This window comes from Balaenoptera ricei, chromosome 20, assembly GCF_028023285.1.
Source record: "Balaenoptera ricei isolate mBalRic1 chromosome 20, mBalRic1.hap2, whole genome shotgun sequence".
In the NCBI taxonomy this organism is placed as follows: domain Eukaryota; kingdom Metazoa; phylum Chordata; class Mammalia; order Artiodactyla; family Balaenopteridae; genus Balaenoptera; species Balaenoptera ricei.
Window position 1 is genome coordinate 48,997,060 of NC_082658.1, and position 12,611 is coordinate 49,009,670.

At 36.1% G+C, this 12,611-nt stretch overlaps 1 protein-coding gene across 1 annotated transcript in view; it reads left to right on the forward strand.

Moving 5' to 3' along the window:
* EFCAB5 (EF-hand calcium binding domain 5) overlaps positions 1–12,611 on the forward strand; it is a 115,470-nt gene that overhangs the window by 31,751 nt on the left and 71,108 nt on the right. The window contains exon 5 of the mRNA XM_059908637.1: positions 4,042–4,612. Coding sequence (XP_059764620.1) covers positions 4,042–4,612 — 571 coding nt within the window. The remainder of the gene's footprint in view (positions 1–4,041; positions 4,613–12,611) is intronic.

The following is a 12,611-nucleotide window of genomic DNA, read 5'->3' on the forward strand; positions in this document are numbered from 1 at the left end:
AAAACATTGTTAAAAGAAATTAAAGAAGTCCTAAATAAATGAAAAAATATACCTTATTCATGAATTAGAAGACTTAATATTGTTAAGAAAGTAGTGCTCCCTCGACTGACCTCTAGATGCAGTGTAATTCTAGCAAAAATTTGTGCAGGGTTCTGTATATGTGTCTGTGTGTATATAAAATAATTTGATTCTAAAATTTATGTAGAAATGCAAAAGACCCAGAAAAGCCAAGGAAATCTTGAAGAACAACAAAGCTGGGGGATTTATATTACTAAATATCAACATTTATAATTAGGTTACAGAAATTAGGACGGTAGGACATTGACATAAGGATAGACAAATAAGCCAATGAAATAGAGTCCAGTTGAAAGTCCTGTATTGAAAACAGGAGGTGTTTTCAGTAATGATGCCAAAATGGAAAATATGTATTTTTGAGTCCTACCTCACCCCACACATGCAAATAAATTCTACATGTATTGTAGATATAAATGTGAGTGATAAAACAGTAAGTAATTTTAGAAGATAACAGGAGAATATTGTCATGATTTGCTAATATTCTGTTGAAGATTTACATCTATATTCATAAGGAATAGTAGTCTGAAATTTTCTTTTCATGTGGTGTCCTTATCTGGCTTTGGTATCATATCTATGCTGGCCTCATAGAATGAGTTAGAAACTGTTATGTCCTCTTCAATTTGGGGGGAGGAGTGTTGTAAGGATAGGTTTTAATTCTTTAAATGTTTGATTAAATTCACTGGTGAAGCCATCTGGTCCAGGACTTTTCTTTCTTGTGAGGGTTTTGATTACTAATTTAATCTCTTTACTTGTTATGGGTCTGTTAAGATTTTCTATTTCTTTTTGAGTCAGTTTAGATACTTTTTATGTATTTTTTGTCCATTTATTCTAGGTTATCCTTTTTATCTATGTGAGATTGGTGGTAATGTTCCCACTTTCATTTCCTATATTAGTTTTTTTGTGTCTTCACTCTTTTTCTCTTTGCCAGTCTAGCAATTTGTCAATTATGTTGATCTTTTCAAATAACCAACTTTTGGTTTCATTGATTTTCTCTGCTGTTTTTATAGTCTCTATTTTGTTTATCTCCACTCTAATCTTTATTATTTCCTTCCTTCTGTTAGTTTTAGGTTTATTTTACTCTTCTTTTTCTAGTCCTTGAGGTGTAAACTTAGATTATTGATTTGAGATTTTTCTTCTTTTTTAATGTAGTCACTTAACAGCTATAAATTTCCCTCTGAGCATTTCTTTCACTGCATCCCATAAGTTTTGGTATAGTGTGTTTCCATTTTCATTCATCTCTAAGTATGTTCTAATTTCCCTTGTGATTTCTCCTTTAACCCATTGGTTGATTAAAAGTGTGTTTTTTAATCCCACAGATTTCTCCTATATCTTCAAAGAAGACACTTTGTATGATATTTATATTTTTAAATCTATTAGGATTTGTTTTGTGGCCTAACATATAGTCTATCCTGGAGGATGTCCCATGTGCACTTGAGCAGAATGTGTATTCTACTGTTGTTGGGTGGAATATTCAGTATACATCTGTTAGAGCTGGATTTTTGTTTATGGCATGAAGTATGGGTCCAACTTCATTTTTTTGCATATGGATACCCATTTTTTACAGCACCATTTGCTGAAGAGATGATTTTCTCCCCATTGAATGATCTTCGCACCCTTGGCAAAAGTCAGTTGGTCATATATTTATGGGTATATTTCTGCTCCAGGCTCATCTTGAATATTTCTTGCCCCAGTCCTAGAATCAGCCATTTTTTCAATGAGTCCTGATTCTTTTAAATTGGAGAATGATATTAGAAACCAAGGTCTGGGGACTTCCCTGGTGGCACAGTGGTTAAGAATCCGCCTGCCAATGAAGGGGGCACAGGTTCGAGCCCTGGTTCGGGAAGATCCCACATGCCGTGGAGCAACTAAGCCGGAGCGCCACAACTACTGAGCCTGCACTTTAGAGCCCATGCTCCGCAACAAGAGAAGCCACCACAATGAGAAGCCTGCGCACCGCAACGAAGAGCAGCCCCTGCTTGCCGCAAATAGGGAAAGCCTGCATGCAGCAACGAAGACCCAATGCAACCAAAAATAAATAAATAAGTAAATTAAAAATTTCAATCCTATTAAAAAAAAAGAAAGAAGCCAAGATCTGAGCACTAGGTTTCCAAGCTCTTGTAATTTTTAAAAATAATATAACTATATTTTTAATTTCCTCTAATTTCTCTGCTGTGAGGATATTAATTACAGCTCTTTTAGAACTCCTTATATTTGTTCTATTAATGGTGCTTCCTTGGATAGTATTAATCATTGCATTTGTTTAGTCATGGAGATAGTTTTCGTTAAATATTTGGTGATCCTTACGTGTGTGCTTACATTTGCATTTGGGAATCCCTGTTTGCTTTTCTCTGGATGACGTTTCTGTTTTCTGTAGCCTGCTGCCAGTGATTGTGGAGGAGGGGTAAGATATGCAGATTGTGGAGGAGGGGTAAGATGTGCAGACAGTGAAGTCTGTCAGCAATTCATTTTCTCTGTGTGTGGAGGCATTATCCTGCCTCTCTTGCCCGAATCCCCTTGTCCCAGTTCAAGGGTGAATGCCTCTGGTGCCTGATGATTAGCTCAAATGGGGATGAAGATACACAAAAAGGTCAGTCATTCCCCTGCTATCCATATCTACATCCTTTAAACTTAGGGTGCCTCAGAGCTGCTCCCAAATTTCACAGTCATCTTCTGGATCTTTTTAGTCTTACAGTTTCTTTAATCAATCTAATCCCATCGACCTTACATTTTTCAGAGACCCTCAAAGTTTCTGAAGGCCCTCTTCATGACTGATTGTTAGCATTCTTTTTTTTTTTTTTTTTTGGCTGTGCCGCCTTAGTAGTGGCATCCAGGATCTTCATTGTGACATGAGGACTCTTAGTTGTGGCATGCATGTGGGATCTAGTTGCCCAACCAGGAATCAAACCCAGGCCCCTTGCATTGGGAGCGCAGAGTCTTACCCACTGGACCACCAGAGAAGTCCTTTTTTTAAAATTAATTTTTATTGGAGTATAATTGCCTTACAATGTTATGTTAGTTTCTACTGGTTGTTAGCATTCTTATGTTTATATTAAAACACACACACACAAACACACACACACCCTTTTCTATCATTTCTAGAGATTTTGGTAGGGAGGGCATGTAGGTCCTGACCTCAGTCCACTATCTTGGTCTAAAATCTCCAACATGGAAGAAGTTGGAAATATGAGAGTGGGAAGAAATATATTTATTGGGTTGGCCAAAAGATTCATTTGGGTTTTTCTGTAACACCTTATGGAAAACCCCAAACGAACTTTTTGGCCAACCCAATACACATACATGTCTGGTAGACTCTCTTCACTGCCTACTCAGCAGACATTTTCCCACCTTTTGTCTGCCAATGGAACTTCAATTTTGTAGCAGATGGAAATCACTTGATATCAGAGAATTTGGTCTAAACCCTGACCAAATTTGGTCTAAACCCTGACCAAGGAATAAATTATGATTGATCAAAACTATTCTCAATAACCCTTTTACCTTTACCAGCTATTGGCCTAGGGTGGGCATGTAACCTAATTAGGGCCAATGAAATGTAAAGGAAAGTCTTAGAGTGAGGAGTCTGGGATCTTCTCTTCTTGAATAATAAAACAGCACCTCAAGAAGAGAAAGCTCCTTCATTCTCAATCCTTTTCTCCTGTAAAGATGTGATGCCTGGAGCTGCAATAGCTATCTTGTGATCCTGAGATACAAGCACAAAAAATGAATAAAGAACAATAGAAACATGCTAGGTACTTAATAAAAACACTGAGCTGTTGAATGGCTTCTGATTAAGAAAACAGTAAATGTCCTTATGGTTAAAGTCACTGCTGTCTGATTTTCTGTTACTTTTAGCTGTGTTTGAATATACCATGTAAATGGATGTAAAATAATTTTCTAATAATATTCTAAAGTAACATAGATTAAAATCTACTTCTAATATTTCTTACATTTCAATTTTTGTCCCCTCAGAATTAAACCTGGAGGAGCAGCCAAAAATCTCAACTTGTTCAATAAAGGACTCTAGAATCTCAAAGAATACTGTATTCAGAAAACCTGCAAAAGTGATTTTCAATTTAGATCAAACTACACAGAGTTTGAAGCTAGAACAGTCATGGAAGAAAAATCTTTTTGAAAGACTGCAGGCAAGAGCCCAGACAATGCAGCAGAAAATCATAGATAAGGAAAATCTGAAGAAGGAACTAGAAAAAAAGGCTGAAGAAAAACTCCCCAGGGATAATTTGGCCAAAGAGTGGTTTAATACTGAAAACATGACACTGAACACTCGTGCATATTTGCTTGACAAACTTCTACCCACCTTAGTTCCTGGAATGGAAAAAATGTTAATGCAAGTGGAAAAGAAGAAGCTTTTGGCAGAAGTTGATATTCCAACCAAGTTTGATCCAATTAACTATTTGGGGGAATACTTAATGAGAAACAACCCTAATTATATCAAAGACTCAGGAATGTCTGGTTATCAGAGGGTGATGAGAAATATCACAGAAGACCTGAAGATATACGTTCCGAACACTACTTACAACAGGTACAGTTTGTTGTATTTTCAGTTGATGATCTAGCTCCTTATGTTGAAAAGCAAGTAGAACAATAATATAATCATACAAATAGGACTTAAAGTAATTTTATAGTTCTTCAAAAAGTATTTATTGAGCTACTACTATGTGCTTCACTATTTATGAGGCACTGTGAAGACTAACAAGGTATATTAAGTAAGTTCCTTGTACTCATGAATTTAGTTATCTCACTAGGATCCCAAGTGTATATTTATTTGTTTATTATTTGTCTTCTTGCATTGGAAAGTAAGCTATATGAGAGGAAGGACTTTTTAAAATTTAACTTTTCAGATAGGTAATATGTTCACCTGGTTCAAAAGCTGAAACGTATAAAGTGTTATACGGTGAAAACTTTCTCTCCCATTCTTATCCTCCATCCACGCAGTGCTCCACCTCTGCTATAAATAGCTACTGTTCTTAGTTTTCAGTGGATCTTTCCAAAATTTCTTAGTGCATACATAAGCAAATGCAAATATACATTCTTAATTTTCTTCCTTTTATCCAAAGGATGTGAATAAGTTACAAATATTTTCCTCTGTTTTTCACCTGTCATTTATCTTGTGTCATGTAGAGGATTTTTTATTTCTATGTGGTCAGATTTATTTACTTTTATTTTATGGCTTCTGGGCTTTGAGTCATTGTTACATTTTATTTCAAGATGTTAAAAGAATTGTCCCATGTTTTCTTCTGGAATTATTTTAATTTTAATTTAAAGTATTGATCCATTTAGAATTTATCCTAGTGTAAGATTTAAAATATGTATCCAACTTATTCCTTTTCCAAATGGCTACATAGTTAGCCCAATAACAATTACTGAATAGTCTATATTTGTTCTTCTTTTCTAATCATTACTGTCTATTCTTGTGTGTTTACTTTTCAATATGAGCTTTAGGATTGATTCATCTACCTGAAAAAAAAAGGGGGGGGGGAGAGAGAACACCAAAAGAAACGTTATAGGAATTTTTATTGAAATAAGATTAAATTTATTCATTATCTTAGGGAAAATCAACATCCTTAATAATGACAAGTGTTTCTATATGAGAATGGTTATCTTTCCATTTGCTCATCTTATTCTGTATCAGTCAATGTTGTCTTAAAGTTGTTAGGAATATCATGAAAGAGTTAAAGTATTTAAAGATGCTTTCTTTGCTGAGATTATCAGAATTAGGGTTTCATCTTCCTCTGGCAAAAATCAAAGATCCATATGTCAACACAAGACAGTTTCAGGCATTTGTAGAATATTCAGAAATCCTAGGGATGCTTTACAGCAGCACAATGTCTATTAACTTAAAGCTTGGATACCCAGCAATCTTAGCAAAAACAGTCCTGCTTTTAAATTCTCTGAACTATATCATTGTTTGTGTTGTTCTCAGTCCATTAGAGAGCTTTGGAGAAGTCCATTCATTTTAGGAATGAGAGTTTTCCTTACTTATGCTCAAGAAAAAGGACACAAAATATTTTTGTTTGGTTTGTCAAGACTTTATCTTCTGGTGATAATGTTAAAGTGTCTGTTTGACTCAACCTGATCTGAAAATTTTTCATCTGCCTACTTCCCTGGACAAAAAGGGATTCATCTTTGTTTGGTGTCTAAGTACGATAGATAGAGAAGACACTCCTTACTGATTTGGAACAATTTATATAGTGGTAGCCACTTACCTAAAAAATAAAATATCACCGCTATTTGTAAGTTTTACATATGCAGTATACTTTTATTGCTTTCCCTCAGGGTTCCTGTAAGACAGGTATAGAATTGAAGTGGACTATAATTCTTACATGTAAATTTGCAAAACTGATAAGGAGGGTAGGTTTGTGTCATTTTGTTTTTCTTCATATTTTCTTTTCTTTTAGCATCTTTTCCCTCTGATTCTTGATCCCTCCAATTCTTGAGAATGCATATTCTATGTCACTACTGCCTTATTGTGAATTGATAATGAAAAATATTTGCTCTTAAAATAAGATTACAAACTTTTGATAGCTTGATTATGGCGATGGTTACACATATTTGTACATGTGTTGAAATTTATACAACTATGCACCAAGAAAGGTTAATTTTACTGTATATATATTTTTTAAATTAAACATTAAAAAGGAAGTATAGAGAAAGATTATTAATGTTAGAATTTCACACTACTGCAGAGAAGTACACTATTGCACACTATTTTCTATCATATTGCACACTATATTGCATGCCATTTTCTATCATATCTATATTTCCAACACTGAGCGAAGTATTTGGCATGAATTGGGCCTCAATAAATATTTGTTAGATGAATGAATTAATAACTTAAATTTATTGAGGAGTCTTCACAGTCAATCAGTATTTATGGCATAATTACTCAGTGCTTAATGTTGAGCCATACGAAAAAAAAAATACAAAATTTGGTTCTTGTCATGAGGAGCTTATACACTCTAGTTGAGGAAATATGACTAAAACATAGCTAAATTTATCAAAATAGTTGTCCACATAGCACTTTCCCTACTTCCTACACTTTTATCAACCTGTTCCATCTGGTCTTTGTTCCAGGCTCTCTTCAATAAATGTCACTTACCAATACGACAACATTTTCTCTGCTTCTAGGCCCAGTGGCAAGTTTGCAGTCCTCATCTTACTTGACCTCTTAGCAGTGTTCAATTATGTTGGCCATTTCCTCCTTGAAATACTGTTTCCCTTCCTTCCATGATATCATTTTTTACTAGTTTTCCCTCTACCTCTGTTTAATCCTTCTCAGTATCCTTTGCTGGTTCATTCTTTGCTACCTGATCTTCAAATATTAAGGTTCCTTAAGGCATAGTTCTCCTATCACTCCATAATCCATCCCTGAGTGCCCTCATTACAACGCATGTAACTATCTATTCAGTATCTGCACTTGGATGTTTCCCGAGCATCTCAGTTTCAACAAGTCATTGTCTTAATTGATCATCCATCCAGATTTTTAAGCCAAAACCAGAGGGATTAACCTTGACACTTTCTGCTTCCTCATTGATCACTTCCAGTCAATCATTAAATCCTGCTGATTTTACCTCCTTCTTTCAAATCTATTCATTTCTGACCCTCCCCACTGCTGTCACCCTAGTCTAAGCTACCATCATCTGTCACCTGCAATATTGCAATAGTCTCCTAATTGTTATGTTTACATCCATTTTGCCCTCTTCCACTCTATCGTTTACCTGTATCTGAAGATTTTTTTAAAGTTTAACGTTTTCACATTTTTCTCCAGTGTGAAGCCTTTCAATGGTATCCCTTTATTCTTAGGATAAAAACCAAAATCCTTAACTAGGCCTATACAAACTTTCTTGTATGACCTGGTCTCTGACTTTCTTTCTAGCCCGGGCTCCCACCTCTCTCATTCTCACACGCTATACCCAAGGCATATAGGATTTCTTTCAGTTCTTCAAACATACTATGCTTCTTTCCACTTCAGGATCTTTTCACATGTCATTACTTCTTCCCCTTCCTTTTTTTTTTTTTTTTTTTTAAACATCTTTATTGAAGTATAATTGCTTCACAATGGTGTGTTAGTTTCTGCTTTATAACAAAGTGAATCAGCTACACATATACACACGTTCCCATATCTCCTCCCTCCTGCATCTCCCTCCCTCCCACCCTCCCCATCCCACCCCCCAAGGCGGTCACAAAGCACTGAGCTGATCTCCCTGTGCTATGCGGCTGCTTCCCACTAGCTATCTATTTTACATTTGGTAGTGTATATATGTCCATGACACTCTCTCACCCTGTCACATCTCACCCCTCCCCCTCCCCATATCCTCAAGTCCATTCTTTAGTAGGTCTGTGTCTTTATTCCCATCTTGCCACTAGGTTCTTCATGACCTTTTTTTTTTTTTTTTCCTTAGATTCCATATATATGTGTTAGCATACTGTATTTGTTTTTCTCTTTCTGACTTACTTCACTCTGTATGACAGACTCTAACTCCATCCACCTCATTACAAATATCTCCATTTCATTTCTTTTTATGGCTGAGTAATATTTCATTGTATATATGTGCCACATCTTCTTTATCCATTCATCCGATGATGGACACTTAGGTTGCTTCCATGTCCTGGCTATTGTAAATAGAGCTGCAATGAACATTTTGGTACATGACTCTTTTTGAATTATGGTTTTCTCAGGGTATATGCCCAGTAGTGGGATTGCTAGGTCGTATGGTAGTTCTATTTTTAGTTTTTTAAGGAACCTCCATACTGTTCTCCATAGTGGCTGTATCAATTTACATTCCCACCAACAGTGCAAGAGTGTTCCCTCTTCTCCACACCCTCTCCAGCATTTATTGTTTCTAGATTTTTTGATGATGGCCATTCTGACCGGTGTGAGATGATACCTCACTGTAGTTTTGATTTGCATTTCTCTAATGATTAATGATGTTGAGCATTGTTTCATGTGTCTGTTGGCCATCTGTATATCTTCTTTGGAGAAATGTCTATTTAGGTCTTCTGCCCATTTTTGGATTGGGTTGTTTGTTTTTTTGTTATTGAGCTGCATGAGCTGCTTGTAAATCTTGGAGATTAATCCTTTGTCAGTTGCTTCATTTGCAAATATTTTCTCCCATTCTGAGAGTTGTCTTTTGGTCTTGTTTATGGTTTCCTTTGCTGTGCAAAAGCTTTTAAGTTTCATTAGGTCCCATTTGTTTATTTGTGTTTTTATTTCCATTTCTCTAGGAGCTGGGTCAAAAAGGATCTTGCTGTGATTTATGTCATAGAGTGTTCTGCCTATGTTTTCCTCTAAGAGTTTCATAGTGTCTGGCTTTACACTTAGGTCTTTAATCCATTTTGAGTTTATTTTTGTGTATGGTGTCAGGGAGTGTTCTAATTTCATACTTTTACATGTACCTGTCCAATTTTCCCAGCACCACTTATTGAAGAGGCTGTCTTTTCTCCACTGTATATGCTTGCCTCCTTTATCAAAGATAAGGTGACCATATGTGTATGTGTTTATCTCTGGGCTTTCTATCCTGTTCCATTGATCTATATTTCTGTTTTTGTGCCAGTACCAAACTGTCTTGATTACTGTAGCTTTGTAATATAGTCTGAAGTCAGGGAGCCTGATTCCTCCAGCTCCATTTTTCGTTCTCAAGATTGCTTTGGCTATTCGGGGTCTTTTGTGTCTCCATACAAATTGTGAAATTTTTTGTTCTAGTTCTGTGAAAAATGCCTGTGGTAGTTTGATAGGGATTGCATTGAATCTGTAGATTGCTTTGGGTAGTAGAGTCATTTTCACAATGTTGATTCTTCCAATCCAGGAACATGGTATATCTCTACATCTATTTGTATCATCTTTAATTTCTTTCATCAGTGTCCTATAATTTTCTGCATACAGGTCTTTTGTCTCCTTAGGTAGGTTTATTCCTAGATATTTTATTCTTTTTGTTGCAATGGTAAACGGGAGTGTTTTCTTAATTTCACTTTCAGATTTTTCATCATTAGTATATAGGAATGCAAGAGATTTCTGTGCATTAATTTTGTATCCTGCTACTTTACCAAATTCATTGATTAGCTCTAGTAGTTTTCTGGTGGCAGTTTTAGGATTCTCTATGTATAGTATCATGTCATCTGCAAACAGTGACAGCTTTACTTCTTCTTTTCCGATTTGGATTCCTTTTATTTCTTTTTCTTCTCTGATTGCTGTGGCTAACACTTCCAAAACTATGTTGAATAATAGTGGTGAGAGTGGGCAACCTTGTCTTGTTCCTGATCTTAGTGGAAATGGTTTCAGTTTTTCACCATTGAGGACAATGTTGGCTGTGGGTTTGTCATATATGGCCTTTATTATGTTGAGGAAAGTTCCCTCTATGCCTACTTTCTGCAGGGCTTTTATCATAAATGGGTGTTGAATTTTGTCGAAAACTTTCTCTGCATCTATTGAGATGATCATATGGTTTTTCTCCTTCAATTTGTTAATATGATGTATCACGTTGATTGATTTGCGTATATTGAAGAATCCTTGCATTCCTGGAATAAACCCCACTTGATCATGATGTATAATCCTTTTAATGTGCTGTTGGATTCTGTTTGCTAGTATTTTGTTGAGGATTTTTGCATCTATGTTCATCAGTGATATTGGCCTGTAGTTTTCTTTCTTTGTGACATCTTTGTCTGGTTTTGGTATCAGGGTGATGGTGGCCTCGTAGAATGAGTTGGGGAGTGTTCCTCTCTCTGCAATATTTTGGAAGAGTTTGAGAAGGATAGGTGTTAGCTCTTCTCTAAATGTTTGATAGAATTCGCCTGTGAAGCCATCTGGTCCTGGGCTTTTGTTTGTTGGAAGATTGTTAATCACAGTTTCAATTTCAGTGCTTGTGATTGGTCTGTTCCCCTTCCTCTTTATCTTATCCTACCAGTCCTTCAGAGTTCAGCTCAAATACCACTTCGTCATGAATTTGGGTTGGGATCTTCCCTTATAGGCTCTCTCATTGCATCCTGTGTTTCTTCTTCATTGAACTTATCACAATTGTAATGGTTGCTTCTCCTGCTGTAATGTGAGCAGGAACTACATCTGTCATATTCACCATTGAATCCCCAGCATTTAACACTGTGTCGTGTAAGTAATGCTCAATAAATATTTGTTAAATAAATTAACTGACATATTCTAATCTGGCTTAGAATGATGAAAGTTTTCTTGTTTTTTTTTTTTAGATACATAAGATTATTTTGAGATATGTCTTAATTTGGAGTAATTGAGTATTTAATTTTGAAATCTCTATGATTAATCATCTGTACTTGAGTAGGAGGCTATAATAAATGTTCTTCATCATTTTATAAAATTCCAAATAAGCCTAATTATTTAGCTGTTCAAGTATCATGGATTAACCAGTAACTTAGATTTTTCTTAAGTCATTGAACCTTATGTCAGGAACTTCATTTCATAATAAGCTGTATATTGAATAAACAGAAGAAAATGGGTTAAGTACAATAATTAAGTAGACACATATCATATACGTATTTTTATAGGAATACTCATCACAGGAATAATATGGACATGCTCCAAGAATGGCAAGAAGTCCAATTTAGCTTTGTGAAACTAAGACCATCAGAGCTTAAAAACAAACAAACAAACAAAAGCTGAGTTTATTAACTTGCCAGGCAAAGGAATCTACACCAGTGAAGAATTCACTGACTAGTTTGCTGAGGGCGAAAATTCTGGAGTTTTTAAGTGTTAGGAAGGGAGCTTTATAGTGGTTATACTTATAACAACTGAAGACGATCACACTGTATATAGGACAGAGTGAGTCCATAGGTTTGTACATGATTGATTAAAACAAGTTCTATTGTTTAGCAGTCGAGAAAAAGTCTTCCCTTAGGTCTAGTAATGGTCTGGTGTACTGGGGTCACTCAAAGTTCATGGTCCATTACCCCCTTAAGCTGGTTAGAACCAGTTTTTATGAAATACAACATTCAGTTTTTTTTTTTTAATTTTATTTATTTATTTATTTATTTATTTATTTATTTTAATGCTATTCTTCTCTGCTTATATTCTTTTTATGTATGTATGTATGTATGTATGGCTTTGTTGGGTCTTCGTTTCTGTGCGAGGGCTTTCTCTAGTTGTGGCAAGCGGGGACCACTCTTCATCGCGGTGCGGGGGCCACTCTGCATCGCGGTGCGCGGGCCTCTCACTGTCGCGGCCTCTCTTGTTGCGGAGCACAGGCTCCAGACGCGCAGGCTCAGCAGTTGTGGCTCACGGGCCGAGTTGCTCCGCGGCATGTGGGATCTTCCCAGACCAGGGCTCGAACCCACGTCCCCTGCATTGGCAGGCGGATTCTCAACCACTGCGCCACCAGGGAAGCCCCAACATTCAGTTTTGATATAATCTAGGCAAATACTCTGAGTGGAAGATTTTCCTAACACAGCTTGGATGGATGGATAGGATTTGGATTGTCACAATTAGGGTAAAGAAGCATTTTTACTTCTATTCTTTAATCAGTTAGATTTACACTGCACTTTTCTTTAAAAGAGCTCAA